Here is a 23,072-nt window from a genome sequence, read left to right on the forward strand (position 1 = left end):
ATGGTATCTTATTGTGATTTTTCAGTTATTTTTAATCAAGAGTTGTTTAGTTGCTGAGTTGTGCCTGACTCTGTGACTCATGGACCAAGGCTCCTCTGTCCATGGGATTTCCCAACAAGAAAGACTGGAATGAGTTACCCTTTCCTACTCTGGGGGATCTTCCTGACCCAGGGATCGAACTTGCATCTCTTGCATTGGCAGATGGATTCTTTACCACTGAGCCACCTTAAACAGTGAAAATAATGCTCCATGGAGGATTAAGCAACATTAAGGATTTCAGAATATGAATTTGTAGTTATTTGATGATGAATATAATGAAAACATTATATTTCATTATAATATGAATGGAAATTCATATTATTTTCAAAATCTGAAAGAAAATTCATATTATTTTCATAATATGAAAATATGATTTTCCCATTATCAGCCATTTTCCTGAATTAATTATAAACCATCAAGAAAGAAGTAAGGGCAAGATTGAAGAAAAGGCAGGGAAAGGTCTCAGCACTAGAAGCAGCCCTTGAGCTCAGCATTGTAAACGGTGTACAGCTTTACAAACTCTGAAACAGAGCCTCTCTACTGTTCTCCCCCTTTCCTTTTGATAATCTTTAGAATTATCAACTACTGTAAGGAAGTCCAGGTTGTAGAATTTTACAGCTGAAATGGACCTGCAAGATCACGATCTTTAAACCTTCACCCAGATCTAGAGTCATACCTACCAAAATAACAACCTTTAAACAGAGAAAATATTCTTAATTAGGGAAATATGGTAATTAAATGGATATTATAGGGTATCTGGTTTCCTGGTTAAAACAAGTTGTCACTTTCGTTTATTTTCAATTTTACAAATATTTTATGTTTTAAAGTTTCTCCATATATTTCAATAAATGATGTGTCTTGATCCTGTTTCTACCCTCCTTGCAATTCAATATACTGGACTCTTCTTTAGCTCAAGGTCTTTATTTACATCAGTTAAAAGAATTCTGTTACCCTACAAAATTGCAGACACTTCCAATTCCAAGACTAATGTATTAAAATTAATTCAGGTTTCCTACAATAATAAGGCCTTGTCACCTTGCTTGCATGATCAGCAAAGAAGGCAGAATTCAAAATTATATTACTCTAAATATTACTTTAATGCTTTATTCACATTCTTGAACCTATGACATAATTCAATTCACATTTACTGAGAAGTTATGATATATCTGATTTTGTACCAGACTCTAAGCTTCTATGGGCATCTTTGTATCTTTAGCACATAGAACAATATTTAGATGTACTCAAAATAAGCTTTCAGAATAAGTATAGAATAAATGCATAGGTCTTGCTTTCCAGGAGCTTAGAATCTAGTGGAAAAGATGGGTTTTAGCCCAGTGAAACCCATTTCAGACTTCTTACCTACTGGCCTGGAAGATGCCACTTTATTATTATTTGTGTTTTAAACCTTAGTTTGTGGTAATTTAATACAGACATAGGAGATTGACTCAAGGTCACAGAATTGTTTTCAGCTGTGAAAAGGTTTCACTGGGGTGCTGTTCCAAGGGAAAGGAACAGCCAGGGCGCCACGGAGGAAAACAGGTGATGTTAGTTAAATCCTTGCTCCTTATAAAGTATGGTCCCTTTTGAGCAGTGCTGATGGAAAAACTGGCTCTTTCTTGGAAATGTAAAATGTCAGGCACACAAGTTAGACCTACTGAACCAGAGTCAGCATTTTAACAAGATCCCCGGGTGACTTGTATCATATTAGAGTTTGAGGAGCACTAGGTCAAACATGTAGAAATCTTTGATTCTTCTTTCTTGACACACAAGTTTGCTGAGAAAAACAATTACACATAATCATAAGAAGAATGCTATATTGCTTTTGTTACACTGTTAAAAAAAAAATTCTACTGCTTTTAAATAATTAAGAAGGCCCTTCAATAAAATCCAGTTACTCCCATGGACAAAGAATTTTCTTTAATTACTTTAATATAAAAGACAGAAATGTTTCATGTTTCACATAACATTAAAAAAAAGTTGTAAAACCCTATAATAAGTATTAAATGAAAATAAATTTATTGAATGGCAGTAATCACTACAAAATTAATACTACCAAATTATTACTGAGACCTTTTGCATTAACAGTAATTGGATGTTATGTGGAGAAGATATCAAACAAGAAGATGGATGTTTTAAAACTACATTTTATCCAGTCTTTATCTTTTTGCTAAATCTAGTGCATATTAGAAGATATATTCAAGACGGTTATAAAGCTATTCAGCTAAAGTAATACGTCAAAGATCTTAAAAGAGCCCTCTACAAGTAACATGACATTGCCATCATTCCATCTGTTTACAAAATCAAAAATACAAGTAATAACCCAACGAGTCCTTTAGGGAAAAGATTCAATTTAAAAAAGAGAACATTAACAGAGAATTAGTGATGGTGAGCAGAACAAGAAAATCAACATAATTAAGAAGGGTATGTAATTATCCAACATGACTTCGTCTGGTTAAACCAATGCAACTTAATAAATAACTCGACTGCATTGTGAGTGAAAAGGGTAACAAGATCCAGAGTCCTGTTTTCAAATTCTCATATAATAACCCTACTTCAATCAACCTGTAAAGTAAAAGCATTGTTAAAATCCATATTAACATCATAACATACATCTTACAATGATACAAAAGTCAAACCGTTACTGGGAGATTCCTGTCTTTGTGACAGTATAGGAAAACTTCACAAGAGTGTACACTTTTGAAAATATGATCAGTGTATACGGTATAGACAAAACAGGCACCTCCATTATAACGTTTTTTTAATAAATAAAAGCACATTAACATAAAAAGAAGTTAAGCAGCACCTGAAGCCTTTGACATGTGTAACTAAATGCTGGTACCCAAACGGTCTAATTGGTTAAGTTTTACTAAGAGGCGCAAAAAAAGGAGCCAATTTTTGACTTAACATTTTAATTCTACGAGAGACAAGAGCTTGTCTGGGCTTACAGTCCTGTCATCTGACAGTGAGTAGCATACCAGTCCTCCACATGTCTTATACTTTGGAAAGCAGACCCGACTCTGGGGCACTCGCCTTAATTAGATTCTGAATTTCCTTGAATTTTGGATGGTCTTTATCAGCCACCAGCTGTAGCAGAACAGCCTCACTTGTAGTCACAATGATCCCGGTTCGAGCAAGACGCTTAAGGAAAAAAAAAAAAGAAGATAGACACAAATCAAGAAATAAGCATGAGAATGAACACCATATTAAAACAGCAAAAAGCACAGTGAGACATGCTAGTGTTGTCTATCAAAACCACGGCGCTCAGCCATACATCAAATTCAGTGATGAGGAGAGAGTTCAAACCAGCCATACCAGAAACCCATGAGGATGATTCTCAATATTATTAATATTAGTCCCAACTACTAACATTATAAGGAAAAGAAAAAAGGTAGCCAATATAATGACTCAGATGTGCCAGAGACAGAAGGGATCAAGGCTAAGGACTGCAAAACAATGTTTCTTAAATTATTTTTCCCTCTCTCCAAATATCTGACATTAAACTGTATCAGTTCAGTTCAGTTCATTCGCTCAGTCATGTCTGACTCTTTGCGACCCCATGAACTGCAGCACACCAGGCCTCCCTGTCCATCACCAACTCCAGGAGTTCACTCAAACTCATGTCTATCGAGTCAGTGATGCCATCCAGCCATCTCATCCTCTGTCGTCCCCTTCTCCTTCTGTCCCCAATCCTTCCCAGCATCAGAGTCTTTTCCAATGAGTCAACTCTTTGCATGAGGTGGCCAAAGTACTGGAGTTTCAGCTTTAGCATCAGTCCTTCCAAAGAACACCCAGGACTGATCTCCTTTAGAATGGACTGGTTGATTCTCCTGCAGTCCAAGGGACTCTCAAGAGTCTTCTCCAACACCATAGTTCAAAAGCATCAATTCTTCGGCACTCAGCTTTCTTCACAGTCCAACTCTCGCATCCACACATGACTACTGGAAAAACCATACCCTTGACTAGATGGACCTTTGTTGGCAAAGTAATGTCTCTGCTTTTGAATATGCTATCTAGGTTGGTCATAACTTTGCTTCCAAGGAGTAAGCGTCTTTAATTTAATGGCTGCAATTACTGGTATACCCTATGTTAAACTGTATACCTACTTCTGGAGAAGGCAATGACACCCCACTCCAGTACTCTTGCCTGGAAAATCCCATGGACGGAGGAGCCTAGAAGGCTGCAGTCCATGGGATCGCTAAGGGTTGGACACAACTGAGTGACTTCACTTTCACTTTTCACTTTCATGCATTGGAGAAGGAAATGACAACCCAGTCCAGTGTTTTCGCCTGGAGAATCCCAGGGACGGGGGAGCCTGGCGGGCTGCTATCTATGGGGTCGCACAGAGTCGGACACGACTGAAGTGACTTAGCAGCATACCTACTCATATACCATAAGTAAAACACCGGTGGCAGAAAAGCCTCATGTGAGGTTAAGGAACATCCCCCTGAATGATAACAGAACCACCACCCTTGCCACTATCATAAGCTTTTCAGAATCACAAACAAGAGTATAAAATTTAAGTTTGTACAGAGTTTCACCGACACGTCAAAGAACATCCTTGCTACACTGTCTCAGTGGAATCATAATAAAGAGTTAAGGACAGACATCTTAAGGTGGGGACAAACAGAGAGTACGCAGGAGGGATGAAGAGGGAAAAGGGAAGGAAGGCAAAGAAGAGAAAGCATAGAAAAGAGTGGGAGCGGGGATAGGAAGAGAATTCTAGGGCAGAGACCCATTTTCTGGATATATTTCTCAGAAACCCTAGGAGAAAAAGGAGACAAACTGTCATCCCATGAAACACCCACTGTTAAGAGCGGTAGAAGATGAGGTGTTTAGACACAACTCCTAAGAAAGTTAGGAAAAAACATGTGAATCAGTGTCGTATCATAACGGGCATCACTTGAATAAACAGGACATCTCAGTGGAGCCAAAGTAAAGCCTTCAAATGGCTGTAGATCCATAGTCCCAACCTTCTCATTGGCACCCTCTTCCTTTTTATCCCCAAGGACGGAGAAGGGAGTATAAGCCGTAGCCTACTTATCAGATAGCAAGTTCGGGCTCAACCACCAGAAAAGAGGAGTGTGAGGAGCAGCTGATCACAAGTCTTGAGAAATGAAAAAAAACAGCAGAGTCACAGAGGAAAGAAGAAGAAATAAGCAAGGCTGCCAGTGTCCTTTGCTGCTGCTGCTGCTGCTAAGTCGCTTCACTTGTGTCTGACTCTGTGCAACCCCATAGATGGCAGCCCACCAGGCTCCCCCATCCCTGGGATTCTCTAGGCAAGAACACTGGAGCAGGTTGCCATTTCCTTCTCCAATGCATGAAAGTGAAAAGTCAAAGTGAAATCGCTCAGTCGTGTCCAACTCCTAGCGACCCCATGAACTGCAGCCCACCAGGCTCCCCCATCCCTGGGATTCTCTAGGCAAGAACACTGGAGTGGGTTGCCATTTCCTTCTCCACCAGTGTCCTTTACGTTGGAACAAATACCAGACGATGAGTTGTCTCTGAGCTTTTTAAAGACTTCTGGAGACTAATTTCCTCCTCCTTGCTTTTCAGTAAACTTCTGACTGTCAAGTCAAAACCCTTAGAAATCTAAAAGGACTGTGTGGTTGCTTCAGACAGGAGGGTGGGCAATAAATATAAGATGAGCTGTGTCTCAGGGCCCTGAACGTCAAGTCACCTAAACCCAGCTCTCTCCCTGGCTGGCCTGCCTTCCTTACTGTTCCGTTGAATCAGTGGCCTTTCAATGAGTCAGCCTGAATCTGAATCATACTTTCAGTGCCTGTGGAACTGCTTTCTATATTCCAAAGTGCTAACGAAGGTCATTTCTCAGTAATCTTTCTAGTTCTTTCATGAGTCAGGAAGATCAGAAAAGTGTTCCCAGGTCTGAGAAAGAAATGCAATGACCCAGCAAAGACACAGCTTCTCACAGTGCTTTGCTGACCAGAACCGGGTCCACCCTAAGCCAACAGCTCTCAGGAATGCTAAGAGACCAAGGCAGGGGCAAGCTGGAAAGCAAGAGGCACACACACAAAAACATTTTAGTAAACAGAAACCTACATAAAATTACTTAACTTCAACAATAAGGTATGGCCAATATTGAGCATATTCAAAAGTAATCAAGCCACAGGATTTCCCTGGAGGTCTGGTGGCTACGACTATGCCTCCACTGCTGGGGGCACAAGTTTCACTGCCTCGAGGTGTGGTCAAAAAAAAAAAAAAAACAACAACCAAAAATAATATTCAAGCCGAGAACCTGTGTTAGGGGAAGGCGTGGCTCATGCCTTTGCTAAGAATGCTAAGATCAGGCTAACACATCTTGCCACGGTGCCCGCCCAGCACCAACTGGAAACAGTGCCTGAGCAGAAAGAGAACAGGGCACTCGATCCAGACACAGGCAGGCTGCCACTCACCACCTTCAGCTGTGAGGACACCTAGGACACTGGCCCCAAACTCACTTCATCTCCTGGCTTAAAAGGGGACAATTAAAACTCCAGCTGTTTAATGCAAATGGGTACTTGGCTTAATAGACTTCCAGAGTTCTTCCCTTAGACTTACAAAGTCAGTCCAACTAGGCCAAAGGAAAAGAAAGGTTACTCTGACCCACAAACCTAAAAATACATGACAGCCTCCTAGAGGGCAGAGGAGGAAGAAAAAAAAAGACTAAACCCATTAAAATCCCAAGCAACACTTAACAACTTTCCAGAAGTACAAGGACATCAAGTTCAAGAGAGGGTTTTATCCTGTCTTCTCCCACATTTACCCTGCAACTGCAAGTTGAAAGAAAAACGCCTGACAGATGGTAGGAGCTCAAAACATTCTGAGGAGTAGAACACACACCACAGATCCCAGCAGAGAAGTTTTAATAACGGTAACGATAAGTCTTATTAGTTTAACGATTTGAACAGGCAGGGTGGGGAGTCTCAGGAAAGATCTTGAGTAGCTGTGTTTCTCAGGGGAAAGAGAAGAAGGGGAGCTGACCAGATGGCTGTTTCACTTTCGTAGTCACAGAAGAAAACAGGAAACTGAACATTTCTTCCAAGGACTGTGGGACTAACTAAAACACCTCCATAGAAACTTCAGACTGAGAGGAGAGGTCTGAAATGTGGAACATCTTCCCTCATCACCTCTCGACCTGCTTCTCTCCCCTCCAACCTCAGCACTGCAACCCGAAGCAATGCTGGCTGTTCCGTGCAAGCTCAGTCACTTCAGTCATGTTGCGATCCTATGGACTGTAGCCCACCAGGCCTCTCTGCCCATGGGATTCTCCCGGCAAGAATACTGGAGTGGGTTGCCATGCCCTCCTCGAGGGGATCTTCCCGGCCTGGGAATCGAACCTGCGCCTCCTATGTCTTCTGCATTGCAGGCAGAAATCCACCCCAGCCCATATTTTTTCCCTCCCTCCTCACAACTTCTCAAGACTAGTCCCTTGTGGGTCTTGGAAGCTGATAAAAGCTTATATATTTCTGACTGGAAGGAGCTCATGAAGAAAAGAATAAGAGCTACAGTAAAAATAAAAGCAACAGCTAACACTTGAGTGTTTATTGTGATAGACACGAAGTACTACCAATACATTATTTCATTTAATCCTTACAAAAATCCTCCCACGTAATGACTATTACTATTTCTATTTCACTGCTGACAAAAAAATTAATCAGTTGATCTAAAAAAGGAATGGAAAATTTTACTCAAGTCAAGATGATGATCATAACCTGGGAACAGCCCCTCAGAAAACTCTGAGGACAGTTTCGCCCATCAGAAATCAAAGCACAGTTATGTAAGTTTTTTGAGACAGAGGGCTATACACGAAATGATAAATTATTGACAGTTCATAGAATCCAGATCCAAGCGCCACTGTGGCGGGTCACATGACCCTTGAGACAGTCAAGCAGGAGTATTATCTTTTAAGGAGCTGTCTACTCTTTACAGGTGAACAGGTATTTCTTCTCAAGATGTGCTTAAGGCATAATGTGCATACAGAGTAGGGGGGAAAGAGGAAACCAAAGGGCAAAGTGAACTTCTTCAAGTTTAAATTTTTCTATTTCGCCATAAAAATATGAATTTTATTACATATCACTAACTTGAAACCTAAGGCAAAGATATTAGGTGATTGGTTCAAGGACACAAATTTACGAAATGCCAGAACCTGCATTCAAACCCATATTATCCCTCTACTGTTTGGACTCCTGATCAGAAAGATTACAGGCTACCTCTGAAAGAAGGAGGCTCAGGTATTAAAAGGCCAACTGTTTTATTCCAAGTCTTGGTAAAAGAATTGCCAGCAATAACAACTTTCTGTAATAAATGGCATAATAAAGACATGTCTGAAAAATGTAAATGAACGCAGGACAAAAGTTCTTAAAATCTCTTTACAAGAAAGGAAAATTTCTGGTTTTATATGTTCTTAAGTTCTTTGCTTCCTTGGGAACACTTCAAGTTCTGGACCTCAGCATTACCATAAAGGTTATTCATGGAGGAAAACAACTGCCTGTTGAGGCAGGACGGATCAGATTACTAAGAAAATTTGAAAAGTGTTAGTTGATTAATTCTGACTGTAAGGAGAGCTTAAAGATCTCTGCTGAGAGGGGAAGAAGCAATACCTAGTATCAAACTAACCAGAGAACCTAATAGTCCAAATGGACTTGAAAATCGTTGAATAAAATTAATAAAACCTCCCTGTTCAGGAATAAAAGAAGGGATGGCCAACCAGGGCTTTGAAAGCACTGCTGCTGCCAGCTACCCTGTCGGCTTCCACATCAGCCCTCCTCACTGACTTGACCCTTCATCTTTCTTTCTTATTCGCCGAACTCACCACCCTGGGGAACATTTTAGACTACGAGAGATGACTGAGCAATCTACAGAGAAAGTGGCTCATAGGTCAGCTTAAGCATGAAACACTGGAGCGTCTCAAAAAAAAGAAAAAAAAATCTACATTTTCCATTCTCAATAAAACTAATTAGTTAAAAACTCAGCAATTCAAGTCCAGATTGACATGACTTTAAAATTATGATAGAATTAGAATTAAACAAAACAGACAGAGATCCACAATGTGAAGGATTTCAAAGGATTAATTGTGGGAGTTTGCTCTTCAATAGTCTCGGAATAGGAATTGCTTACGTAAGGCTACCGTTATGCAACGCTGATGAAAATCACTGACACGCCACACAGAGAACCATTAAACACTGTGTGTGAGTGACGCCCACAGTCAGTGACACGCCTATTCCCAGAAATCCAAGTCTGAGGAAATCTACACAAATCTCAGCTGAACCAGCCTGAGGCCCATGAGGCACTAGGTTTTGGATAGATCTTGATCAAGTTAAGCCTAGATGAGCTGCTTTTACTTTGCAAATCTTTAAATAGTTCTAGAATACCTCTTAGTTCCTGTGCAAAACTACAGTAAAGTTAGGACAGAAGATGTAAAGGAGTGTTTAGCATCACTAGAAATAAAAACAGAGCAGATGTGAAACAGGATATGATGGTGAGATCTTAGAGGCTGGTTGTGCACAGTGGAGACCTTGGAAATTGGTGAGTCTGATTATTGTCAGACCAAGCTCAAAGTTAAGAGGTAAATTTTCATTGCTGTTACATGTTTAATATTCTCCAAATTTATCTGAAAGCCTTGGTAAATGAACTATTTTAAAACAGGACAGTTACCTCAAGGGCAAACATCCTGTCCATCATGCTTCTCGATGACGTGGCATCAGCAACAATATGAACCTCGATACCTCGGCCGACGAGCTCCAGAGCTGTCTGCTGGATGCACACATGAGTCTAGATGGGAAGGAAAAACCCATATGTAACACTGTGAAACGACAAGTGTTTTACAAATGTGCAGCAGTACAGCAGAGCCGAAAGAGCACCACAGGTCTAATGACCCCGTCCTACATCGAGTTTTGCCTTCGACCCACCAGTGATCTAGAGCACAAACAGCATCTCTGGCTTTGTTTCCTCTTTGTAAAGTCAGGAACTGAATTACATCAACGGTCTTTGTACTGGGAACCTTGAACATATTCTTACAGCTCTGTGAGCATTTTTTTTTTTTTGATATTTTCATCTGTGTCTCATCTGGGTGACCTTCATTCAGCTGACTACTACCGCTCGGTTTTGATGCCACTTGCAGTTGGGTTTATTTCTGTTTTCACACCAAATGCCTGACACAAAGAATGCGTGTCTGCAGTACTGTCGACTGAGACAATGGTGGGAAAACTGAGTTGTGACAAGGCACCCAGTAGTAACGGTAGGTCAAATTAAAAATAACTTATAGCTTAGGCAAAAAATACCCAGTATACATCACCAGCAAATGCATTATACAGATACCATCTTTCTAAGTACAAACTTGTATAATACATTGGCAGGGAATAAAGAGTAAAAACAGACTCCAACAATAAGTGGATTATATAAGCAATGAAAGCAGATGTTAATAATGCGACAAAGCTGACATTATCTTTACATGACAAGAGAGCCACGGAAAATTATCGACTAACAAGTCATTAAAGTTAGCACTGGAGGACTGCTCAAAGATGATTTTGATTACACGTAAGAGCTAATAATGATAAATAAGAAAAAGTATAAAAGTCAGCAACAAGATTTGGCATGACATCTTTATACAAATAGGCTTCTTTTATTTTGTCGGTATTGGAGTCAAAATACAGAAATATTTAATATACATATAAAACTGAGGATACATCTTTCTACTATTAAAACCTACTACTATGAAACCTACTATCAAAACATCATGGGTGTCTTAAATTATTTGCATTTCACTGTTTTTATGGTTTTCATAATTTTATAATTTCAGCTCAAGAGGTTTTTACAAGCTATGAATAAATACTTATATTCTGCTTCTACATGTCAAAAAACCCCCAAAATCATTTTAATCAGCATTAAGAATCCATGAATATATTTTTTCCTTAAAAAAAAAAAAGTACCTGATTCAAATGTGAAGGACAATGAGCTACATGACCTCTAAGGTTTTCCAAAACAAAATCATGACCAAGAGGAACTCCTATATAAGTAAACATATTATCTTTGATGAAAGTGTGTTCTGAGTAGTAGTTCAAAGTAAAGGCCCAAAGATCAATCAACCTAGATTCAAATGCAACTCGGTCCTTTAACTAACTGTATGACCTTGAGCAAGACGCACAGCATCTGTGTTTAAAGTTCCCCATCTCTATAATATGAGGAGACCAAAAGTACGTAGATCAGAGGATTGTTCTGAGAGTTTAACAAATTAAAGGACAGAAGAGTGTCTGGACCAGTGACAGGACAATAGTCAACATTTAATAAATGGTGGGGGTTATTTTCTATCAGTTGTTGCTGTTTAGTCATTAAGTCATGTCTGACTCTTTTTGGACCCCACGGACTGTAGCCACAAGGCTCTTCTGTCCATGGGCTTCTCCAGGCAAGTATACCGGAGTGGGTTGCCATTTCCTTCTCCAGGGGATTCCCGACCTAGGGATCAAGCCCATGTCTCCTGCACTGGCAGGTGGGTTCTTTACCACTGAACCAACAGGGAAGCTCTTTTTACCTACACAGTATCCTATATACATGGAGAAGGAAATGGCAACCCACTCCAGTATTTTTGCCTGGAGAATCCCATGGACAAAGGAGCCCGGTGGGCTACAGTCCATGGGGTTGCAAAAGAGTCAGACAGGACTGAGTGACTAACAAACACACACTATTCTATACAAAATTACATTCTGGAAATAACAAGTTTTCTACAAATGATATTGCGTCCAAAACAGAACACGTGGTACTTACTTCTACTCCAAACAACACAACACTCCTGACTCCAGGAATCTCTGCTAATGCTGCTTCCACTTCTGGTAATACCATTGAAAATTTGGTCTTTGGAAGTACCAGCTTTACACCTGTTAAATCAATTTCTTGAACAGTGCTTCCAAGACCTTTAGGGTACTGTTCTGTTACAATAACTGGAATTCCTAAAATCCGGGCCCCTTGTAACTGGGGGGGGAAATAAAAAGCACAAAGATAAGTACCAATATACATACATTTGTGTATGAATGTATATCATGCTTCAGCAAATTGGAAAAAATAAACAAGTGAGCATACCAATCTCTGTCCCACACTAATAATATCTCCAAAATACTTGATGGCTGGTCTGAACCTTTCTTGCATATCACAGCAGAAAAACACAGTGCTTGAAGGTGTAAGATTTCCCAGGGTAGTGAGCTGAGGAAAAAAGAAAGAATGATTTAGCATTTGTTATACAGTGACCTTTATTTTCAGCTGGAGGTCAGTAAAGAGAGAAAAACATTCCTACTGTTTGACCCATTAGGTCAATTTTAACAACTATTGTTTAGAAGAAATGATATGAATAATAGGAAAAAAAAATTATCCCCAAAGATGTCCACTGAATTGCTTTTAATAGTGAAAATTTGAAATAAACCAAGAACTGACAATACAAAAAATGATTTCACAAAACATGTTTAGCCTATTAAAATAGCATATGCATATGTTTTCAAAAAATGCACACCCCTAAGAAGACATGCTTATAATCTAATGTTAATTTTAAAAAGCGCACAGTTCAATAGTATTTCAAAACTCTAAACATATGAATAAAAAGAAGTAAATATATGAAAATATTGACAAGTGGTTACACAGTTAGGTATGCTGATAATATTTTTTCTTAATACCTTTCTTCTGTTTTTCAAATGCTATTTTAAAACATTTGCTAAACGTTATTTAAAAGTATGTATTACTTTTATAATAAAAAATAGTAAAAAAAAAACTTAAATTTGATGACAATATTGCTTACAAGTACAAAGAATAAAATTTAAAATAACCTGTAGCAGAGACTGTGGAACAAAAAATGAAAAAAAAAAAAACACCTAGAATTACTGCTACCATCAAGACAGAAATATTAAATCAGTATTCTCAATACCGTCTTAAGAGTTCCAAAAAAAAAAAAAAGCAATGAAATGATGCCAACCACATCACCACCGTCAAATGCAGAGACACAAACCTGACGTCTCCATTCTTACACATGCTTATCACAATCAAGAAATTCAATGATTCAAGATGAAAACTGGGTATTAGGTTACCAAGCTTTATATTCATTGCTGTAGTTGGTCTACTACAATAACTTGGGCCCAACATGGATCTCCCAGAAAGTGAAAAATCACTGTTAAATACAAAATTTAATCTGAGTGCTGAAAAACCCACTGTGCTTTTTTTTTCCCACCTTCTCAAATTAGAGAAGCTCTGGAAAGCACGCAGATTGATCCTGAATGAGGCCATGCCACTACTCTTGGTACCCCTTAAGGCCCCCCTCTAATGAACATAAACCACCAACAGATAATAATTATTTCTAATTTTCTAGAGAAACCTGAGTCCTGATTACAAAGGTGGTGGCTTCACCACCAGCCTGACCCTAGACCCTGCCTTAGTACCTCGGCACATGTATCACACTTAAGAAACATTACTCCAAGAATTAAATGCATCGTTAAGAGGAATCTTTGATCCTTAGCAGTATGACTGCTCTAGTCAGTATGTAATTTATTTATCTGCATCCTGGTCTGAAGGACTCTGGCACCTTAATCTCCCTCTGATATTAACTCTACAGACGTGTACTGATTAACCACATGCAGTCCAACACCATGTCCACGTGAGAATGGAAGTACCATCTGTAATTCTAAAACTACATAGAGGGTTTTTCTACTCTGTCAATAAGGAATGTTTAAAATAAATATTCAAGCATTTTGAATTATATATGCTCATCCTTGGCTGCTTCTTTACTTAAATTTTTAATGCAAGTACCATGCTTCCATTTCAGTCATTATCAAAAGCAATGAATCTGATGACTATCTAAGTACTCAGGGTACTGGGTTGAAAATCAACCACTATTTATGATCATATATCTTAAATTCTCAGTAAATATTAAATCTTGGCTCAAAATCCATATATATATATATAATTTTAGAAATTTGAACCAGGGGTCCCCAGTGAAAAATGATGTGTTGAAGGAACACTATGAAAAGCGGTTTAGCTGCAACGGCCCTGTTTAAAACAACTGCAATGCAACTCAGCAATCCTGCCTTTCTACAACATACGAAGACCAGCAAGCAGGCAAAATAAAACTCTGTGAAGCTGCCAGGGTATGCTGGACAGCCATGCACTAACACACTGAGAGCCTATGCTTACTTGGATCTCCAGCTCTCAGATCTTATCTCAGACTGTAAGGACTAACTCTGTATACATTCCTAACAAGTTTGGAAGGCTGGATTACAAATTAACATAAGGTTAGAAACAGCAAATGTGAAAGTTTGCTGAAGATAGGCAAACGGATAGCAGCAAGGAATAACAGCCGAGGAAGAAGAGATTCAAAATACAGTAAATGCAGATCAAAACTCAACCAGTTCTCAGTCTAGACTCCAATGAAGGAGTAACAGGCTGTATGTTAAGTTATAAACTGAGACAAAATCATTGTCTTACATTCATTAAGAAAATCAGTTACATAATATTTCAGGTCTACCATATAAAATGGTCAAACTACTGAATATTGGGATGTTAAAGGAATAAAACCATACCTACTCAGAAATCCTAGATTATTCAGAGTTGTGGTCTCCCAGGGTTCCTGTTTCCTGGTGCTTCCCAACACCTCATTACAGCTGTTCTGGGCAGGGGACCTCATCAGACATATGTCATATTAGAGGAGGTTAGCAAAGGCAGCCCTGAAATCATCTCCAGCAGAGGAATCCATCATCTCTAAACTTTCAGTTAAAGAAAGAAGCCACAGAGACAGGGGGTGAGGGCAGAGATGACTGGTTATAATTTTGTGAAACAAAAATGCCTAGATATTCTCCTCTCCAGGAGTGGACACCCCTTGAATGTGGCCTGCACTGAGCAATTTGCTTCCTCATAATAGAGAATTGAGTGAGAGGGTAATTATGAATACGGTCTCAGCCAGGCCATCAAGACTGAGGCAATCAGTGAAGTCATGGTGATGGTATTCAGCCTGGATATGTGATGAGAATGACCTTCATGATCTTCCTCTCAAAATCCCACAACCCTTTAAGCACTGAGAAAACAGCAGATAAACCCAAACTGAGATCATTCGACCAAAATATCTAATCAGTACTCCTCAGAATTGTCAAGCTCATTAAAAACAACGAAGCTTTGAGGAACTGTCATAACCCAGAGGAGCCTAAGGAGATGTGGCAACCAAACATAACTAGTATCCTGGATTGGATCCTGGAGCAGAAAGAGGACATTAGGGAAAAGCCTGTGAAATCTGACAAAAGTGTGGCACTCAGCGAATAGTAATGTACTAACGTTGGTTCTTTCGGAGAAGGCAATGGCACCCCACTCCAGTACTCTTGCCTGGAAAATCCCATGGACGGAGGAGCCTGGAAGGCTGCAGTCCATGGGGTCGCTGAGGGTCGGACATGACTGAGCGACTTCACTTTCACTTTTCACTTTCATGCATTGGAGAAGGAAATGGCAACCCACTCCAGTGTTCTTGCCTGGAGAATCCCAGGGATGGGGGAGCCTGGTGGGCTGCCGTCTATGGGGTCGCACAGAGTCGGACACGACTGAAGCGACTTAGCAGCAGCGTTGGTTCTTCAGTTGTGACAAATATGCCACAGTGATGGAGATGTTGGCAAGAGGGGAAACTACGTCACATATGCAGGAGCTCTCTGTATTATCTTTGCAACTCTCCTTGTAAATCAACACTATTCTAAAAAATTTAGGTAAAAAAAATTAAATGGTCTCCCTATGTCCTAAGAGTAGCGAGAAGAGCCACTACTTTATGAATAATCTCCATACCATACAAGGGAGAGAAAGGAGGAGCTGAGGCTACCAAAAAAAAAACCAACTACTGAAAATCTCTAACTACATCCAATCAACCCCTTATCCACCCCGACTCCACAAAAATTTCAATAACTGTTAAATTACACACTGACTCTATAATCCAGGGACTTCATAATTTGACTCAGAAACTCCTCTTACACCGAAACCTTGTAGATAACTAAAAGTGCTGCTCATCATCAGACCTGTTGCAACTCCAAGAAAGCAAATTAAAAGTGGACTTGACCAAATGCTGTCATAGGTAAACGTGTAGCAATTAGAGATCAACACATATTCAGGAAGTCTGAAGAAATCACATATAAAAATGTTTACATATACACACCTTCATATATTTATCTATCTATATACATCACTATATACACATACATTAAAAATATGTATTTTAATGTGTTGAATACATATTTCAATGCAAAAAGTTGATTACAATCAATGGCTTCCTCAAGCAATAGTTTAAGATAAATTCCAAGTATAAAATTTTTGCCCACTTTCTTAACTGTCATAGCTAGACTTTGACCTTAGATTTCATAGTCAAAAGACTCTTCATCCCCAAATTCCATGACGACCGTGATCATAACAGTATTCACCCTGCTTCACATCCACATGTGACCTGACCCTTTCCTAACAACAGCTGCTACATCTGCAAGGATCTGCTCCTCCCTTGCTTGGTCCCCCTGGTTTCTCGGGACAGGCACAAACATGATGGCTGGTCTTGTTCAGTGATATGTGGTGTGCCACGTCTGATCTCTCCATAAACGTAGTACATGGTGAGAGTTGTGTATTGAACTGTGTGCTCCAAAACTCAGATTCTGAATTCCTGACCTCCAGTACTGCACCCCAGTATTGCCTTATTTGGAAACAGTCACTGAAAACACAGTCAGTTAAGACGAGGTCACACTGGAGCAGCATCTGCGTGCGTGCTCAGTTGTGTCCCAACTCTTTGTGACCCCATGGACAGCAGCCCATCAGGTTCCTCTGTCCATGGAATTTCCCAGCCAAGAATATTGGAGTGGGTTGCCATTTCCTCCTCTAGGGGATCTTCCCAACTCAGGTGGATGCCTCATCCAACATGAGAGGCATCCTCATTAAGAAGGGAAATCTGAGCACAGAGAAGGCCATGTGAACATGAAGGCAGAGATCAGTGTGGCTCGTCTACAAGTGAAGCCATGCCAAAGATGGCCAACCTACCACCAAAAGCCAGGGGAGGCACGAAATATCTTCTCCCCCACAGTCCTCACAAGGACCCAAATCTGACCTAAAGCCTTTAGAACTGTGAGAAAATAAATTTTGGTTATATAAGCTACTCAGTCTGTAGTACTTTGTTACAGCAGCACCCGAGCAAGTGACTACAGTGTGTAAACTGTGTCTCTTTAGAAATGATTGAAGTTTGAACTTTTGAATGTGGTGTTTTGAAAATTTTAGTAGTCCATTAGAGCAACAATATAGGCATGATGTGCTTGGCAGAGGGGTCCAGAAGGGAATATGGGGTATCATTATTTCACTGAAAAGTGTTTCCAAGGAAACCTATCACAGGTACAGGAAGGCTTTGTTTCAATACTGACTCAAAACAGAGGCCTGTGACACGACTCTCCCAGGCAATACAGGTCAGTCCATGGGCATCAGAATCTGAGTTCAAATGTCAACTTCACTAATTTCAATTGCAAATTATTAACATTTCTAAACAGCAGCATCTTAATCTGGCTTTGCTGGTGGCTCTGAAAGTAACTATCTGCAATGTGGGAGACCCAAGTTTAATCCCTGGGTCGGGATGATCCCCTGGAGGAGGGCATGGCAACCCACTCCAGTATTCTTGCCTGGAGAATCCCATGGACAGAGGAGCCCGGTGGGTTACAGTCCATGGGGTCACAAAGAGTCGGACACAACTAAACACCTTCACTTCCATCTGTAACAAAGTAATAAAAATAGTTGCTACCTCACAAGGCTATGGAGAAGGCAATGGCGCCCCACTCCAGTGTTCTTGCCTGGAGAATCCCAGGGACGGAGGAGCCTGGTGCACTGCAGTCCATGGGGCCGCACAGTTGGACATGACTGAAGCAATTTAGCCGCAGCATAGGGCTATTTCAAAGACTAAATCAGTTTCATGTAAATCCATCAATGAAAGTATTAGGTTACTGTGCATCTCTCTTAAAGGAAACGTACACTGTGCTTTCAAGTTTAGCACATGTTAAAAATGGTTCTTCAATAATGAGGTCAAAATACCACTTACTACTAATATGATCCATTAAGAAACTAAGAAATATATATAGAGAAACATTGATAACGTCTAACTTGTTAGCACAGTCTACAGAATTAAGAAATGGTTCATAAAGTAGATTTCCAAATGTTACCAAAAGACTTACAGTAACTGTTGGTACATGATCTGCTTCTGGAAAAATAGGTTTGGAGCTTTTTAATTTAGACTGCAAGAGAATATTTATTTCACTCTTATTTTGCAACCTACTCACCTATTGTGAACACTAATGTGACTGGCATTAAGATTACAACTCAAGATTATCAGTTAAAAGTTTGAGCTTTCCAACTGCTCGCGGGAGGCCAGCCAACTCCACCCATTTTAGTGCTGAGGACAGGGGGGTTCTTTACATCGTACCTGATGTTGGGGTGGTGGTGAAGCTGACCAGATCCCAGGAGCACAGTGACATCTGAATCTACACTGAATTCCCCCTGGCAAATTAAATGTAGAAAAAAACTCCTGAACACAGATCATAGCTTCCACTGGCACACAGTTTATTTATAGGTAACCTTTCTGCTGCTGCTGCTGCTAAGTCACTTCAGTCATGTCAGACTCTGTGCAACCCCATAGATGGCAGCCCACCAGGCTCCCCCGTCCCTGGGATTCCCCAGGCAAGAACACTGGAGTGGGTTGCCATTTCCTTCTCCAGTGCATGAAAGTGAAAAGTTAAAGTGAAGTGGCTCAGTCGTGTTCGACTTCAAGCAACCCCATGGACTGCAGCCTACGCCCATGGGATTTTCCAGGCAACAGTACCAGAGTGGGTTGCCATTGCCTTCTCCAAGGTAGCCTCTCATGTATCTACAAAGAGCAAAATGTGTACAATGCTTTGGGCAGTAATTTGAAATGTTAAATTTTTTACAAGGCGAGTGGGTGGGCGAGAGACAATCCCTTTGGATTCAGCTGTTATCTCCAGAGCCCCTGACACTGTCAGCCTCCTGAGAAAAGCCCTGCCTACTTCTTTAACTCAAGAGTTCTGAGCATTGGCTTATCTACCTGCTCCTCCTACACACTCCACGGTTAAGGTTCTGAAATCCAAAGTGATCACCTTCCAACTAGCAAGCCCAAGGGAGACCCAAGTCCTTTCCTGTTTCTTTTCAAACCATGCCTTCTCTTCCTTCCCACCCTGAACTCTGGGGCACCTTCTAGCTAAAAAATGTCCACACCTCTGTTTAAAATAATCTTCATACTAATACACTTCCAAGAAAGTAAAACCTGGAGCAGAATCCCTTCCCAATTAAACACCTCAGAGAAGGTCAAAATAACCTTCCCAGGAAAGCCCTTATCTTCTGCCTACACAAAGCTGCCAGAGCCCTCCCTCCTACGTACTCAGAGCAAAATACTCTCAGTGGTGTCATTCTTAACCATGTCCATTTCTTCCTCTCTTCTGCTTGGGTTCTGCCTTCCCTGGTGACAAGCTGGAAAAACACACTGATAGTGGTATGATATCAAATTTACATGAGCTTCCAGGGTTGAATTCTCCATTAGTTAAAACTTGGGAAATACCTTGTGAAAAATTAACACTTGTAAGTCATAAAAATGACCTAAATTCCCACTGTATAAGCCTCTCATTTATATTTCTTCCCCTTTGTCTCTAATGCCTCAGACTTCAAGCATTTTGAGAAAGTTGAAGACACATAAAAAGTGCTTGAAACATGAGCTGTCTTCAGCTACCTGAGCTGTCAGCAGATACTCGGTCACTGTTACAGAATATTTCAGAAAGGAAGACACTAAAAAGTTATCATAGCCTAATACTGGCAATGGGGTCTTAAAGATGAATCTCCATAGAACCGCTAACCAACCATCAGTGCAGGCAGTGTGTTTTGCAGGGTCATTAGCAACAGTCAGTACAAGCCTAAAAGCAAACTTAGGCCCCTGTGGAAACTGAGAATACATTCTAGAATATACAGGATGTTAGCCAGAGCTGCAGAGGCTATAAGGCCTTCTCCAAAATCACAAATGGCATTATTTAAGCCATGGATGACAAGTGGCCAAACACGCTCTTCCTCCCTGCCTCTGGTAGAAGGAGCCTGTTGTCCCTGAGGATGGTCTCCCTGACCAGCCACCTTGAGTCTTTCTGACCGACAGGCATCTGTTCCACAGAAGCAATAAATAGCATCAAAACAACTGATATTACAAGCCCAAGTTTGTGACTTGTTTCCCGTTCTGCTTGATATATTCATTAAGCATGAAAAGAGAACATGAATGCTGAGGCCAGCTGTAGGACCCTCGCATGCTTTATGTACCTTGGGACCTTGGGCAATTTCCTACATGTTCTGCTCTTTGGCAAAATGAAGGAGTAGGATTTTAGGTAAGGAGCATGAATTCGGTGTTACCCCTGTTTACATTCATTATGCCAGGCACATACAGCTGCCACTCAAATGCAGAATGAACTCTTAAGTTCTTGTCCAGCCATGAAATGTCCATGTCTTCAGGATTATACAGCTGGGCTCCAAAAAATATAGTAAAATGGTCATGAAAAGAAATGTCTTCCATTTTCCTTCTGGGAGTATCCACACATATATACATACGTGTGTGAGCATGTATACACACATACATATCTCTCTCTCTTCATATGGAAGGGATAAACAGGTATCAGAATAAGCATATGGATATATATGGTATGAGTGTGCAACCCTCCACATTACCTATTTTTAAGCTTGGGGAGGCACCTGGCTGAAGAAGTCAAGCTACTGTGATTACTAAAATGAAATAATATAAAAATATTTTAAATACTTTAAAATATCTAAAGTATCATGTAACAGATGCTTAGGTATTCTTGGACTAATTGATGAAAAATAACTACATTTTCAAAAGGATGGGGCAGAGCAGTGCTACTATAATTATTATTTTAAACATTACCACAAAAACTTAAACTATTATTTTATCTCCAATACCAAGCAAAATATTTCAAAAGCCACATGTGTCCGGAATTACATAATGCCTTTTGAGAATGTACAAGACATCTCAGGTATATACATACATATTATTATTTTCTTTAAAAAGAGTTGTCAGACCCAGACTGAATTTTTCAAAAAAAAAAAAAAATCCTATTATTGGCGGAGGGGGAGGCCTTAAAGACTTGAGAAGGGCACCAGTCTGGCATAACATCTCTTAGGTAACAGCCCACCTTCCCTCCCAACCACTACAGGAAACACATCACAAAGAAGTCAGCCTCCTCAGGAAAGCTCCAGATCTCTTCAGCTAGTATTTGGATTCTCGCCTTTATTAATGGGTTTGTCAAAGGTGCATCCAACTTCTTCGGTATTTTTGGCAGCATTAATCTAAACAGACTGACAAGGAAGGCTGCAGAAAGTGTCCGCCATGAACACTCCTGAAGACATAGAAATGGGGAGCAGTAAACCCCTATCAACCACAACTCCCAAGAGCAGGGCAAATTCTAGGGTATCAGACACCAGGTACCTGCCTCCGTTTTGGCTCATCAAGGGCTGACCATGTAATCTCACAGCCTTTGTCCTCTGATTAAAGTACCTGCTTTGGAAGTTTCTGGACTGGGTGCTGGAGTGATAGCAAACAAGATCAATTCCTCAGACAACTACAACTGAAAAGAAAACTAGAGGGCAATCCTCAGAAATGACACCTGAATATTAAAGTGATTTCTAAACCTGAATCCCACATTTCAGTTTGGTTTTCCAAAGAAATGGCTTACCTGTCTCTCAACCAAAAAATTGTTGATGGTGTAGTACCTAAAATACACCTTTTATTCTTGCTTTGCAACAGTGTAAATCCTCGAGTGAATCCTCTGAGCAGAGCACAAAAAGAACCCAGGAGGCAGATCTGTGCAGTATAAGAACACGGCTTTTTAAAAATATTCAAAAGCTATAAAATAATCCTCAGGTATAACAACTTTTCCAGCTAGCACTACCAGGAAAGAATGGTCTGGCTAAAGTTGGGTATTTAAGAAGGTACTGCAGCCTGATTCGAATGACTTTTTCAAGGCAGTCAAATGTATACGTGTAATCAACAGATTCAGCTGACAGTTACTATGAAGAGGCTAAACACGGTTATTTCACTTAGGAAAGGCTGAAGATCAAAGGAGCTGAAAGCTGGGAAAAAGGAGGGGTGAAAGGATAGGACTCCAGAAGTTAGTGTTTCCGCAAGTGGTGAACACAACTCCGGGAACAAACCCCAAGCCCGACACTCCGCACAACCTTTTTTTCCCCGGTTCTGCATCACGCCAAAGGAAAACACAGCTACTCTGCACAGCCCTTGGGTTACGCAGGCGGCTGGGACTTGCTCCCAGCACACAAAGCGGATGCGGGAGGCTGAGGACCACACACGTGGGGGCGTTCGCGCGCGCCGCCTCTAGCTGGGAGGCCCACGCCCCATCCTTGGCGGAGGACAGCCGGTGACCGTCACCTTCGGACAGGCGCCGGGGCTGGGCCACTCACGAGGCTTGCGACACCGGCGCGGCCCTTCCCAGTCGGCGAGGCGCGCGGGGCCGGCCGCCGCGGGGCACCTGAGGAGCGCGGCGGGGACGGGGACGCACGGGGACCCGGAGCGGCGGGGCGCGCGGCCCTCCCGCGGGACCCACCTGGATCTGCAGCGGCACGAGGCGCACCTTGCAGCGCTCGCTCACCGCGAAGCCCTTGGGCAGGTCCACGTACTGGCCCCACTCCTCCGCGAAGAGCTGCACCACGAATTTGCGGTGCATGTCGATCTGGTCGCCGTACAGGCTGAGGAACTTCTGGATGAGGAGCTCGTAGCCCGCGCCGTGCGGCACGGTCGCGGGCCGCGCAAAGACCGAGAAGCAGAAAAGCACGGGGACCGTGCCCGACGGCGCCCCCGCGCCCGCGCCGCCGCCGCCGCCGGGGAGCGCCGGGACCGCCGGCTCCGCCGCCGCCATGTTCCCCGAGCGTCTGCGAGCTCCGAGGCCGCGAGGCGCAGACACTGCCGGCCGCCGCGGCCCCGCCTCCCCGCGCCGCCCGCCGCCCGCTCG

At 41.4% G+C, this 23,072-nt stretch overlaps 1 protein-coding gene across 1 annotated transcript; it reads right to left on the reverse strand.

Moving 5' to 3' along the window:
• Positions 1-1,941: 1,941 nt before the first annotated feature.
• ISOC1 (isochorismatase domain containing 1) lies at positions 1,942-22,994 on the reverse strand. The gene is made up of 5 exons (XM_012178174.5): positions 22,668-22,994; positions 12,109-12,228; positions 11,797-12,000; positions 9,691-9,807; positions 1,942-3,177 (listed from the first exon to the last, which is right to left on the reverse strand). The coding sequence occupies exons 1-5, from the start codon at positions 22,977-22,979 to the stop codon at positions 3,031-3,033; spliced, it is 900 nt and encodes a 299-aa protein (XP_012033564.2). The 5' UTR covers positions 22,980-22,994; the 3' UTR covers positions 1,942-3,030.
• Between the last annotated feature and the right edge of the window lie 78 nt (positions 22,995-23,072).

This window comes from Ovis aries, chromosome 5 (genome assembly GCF_016772045.2).
Source record: "Ovis aries strain OAR_USU_Benz2616 breed Rambouillet chromosome 5, ARS-UI_Ramb_v3.0, whole genome shotgun sequence".
NCBI lineage: Eukaryota > Metazoa > Chordata > Mammalia > Artiodactyla > Bovidae > Ovis > Ovis aries.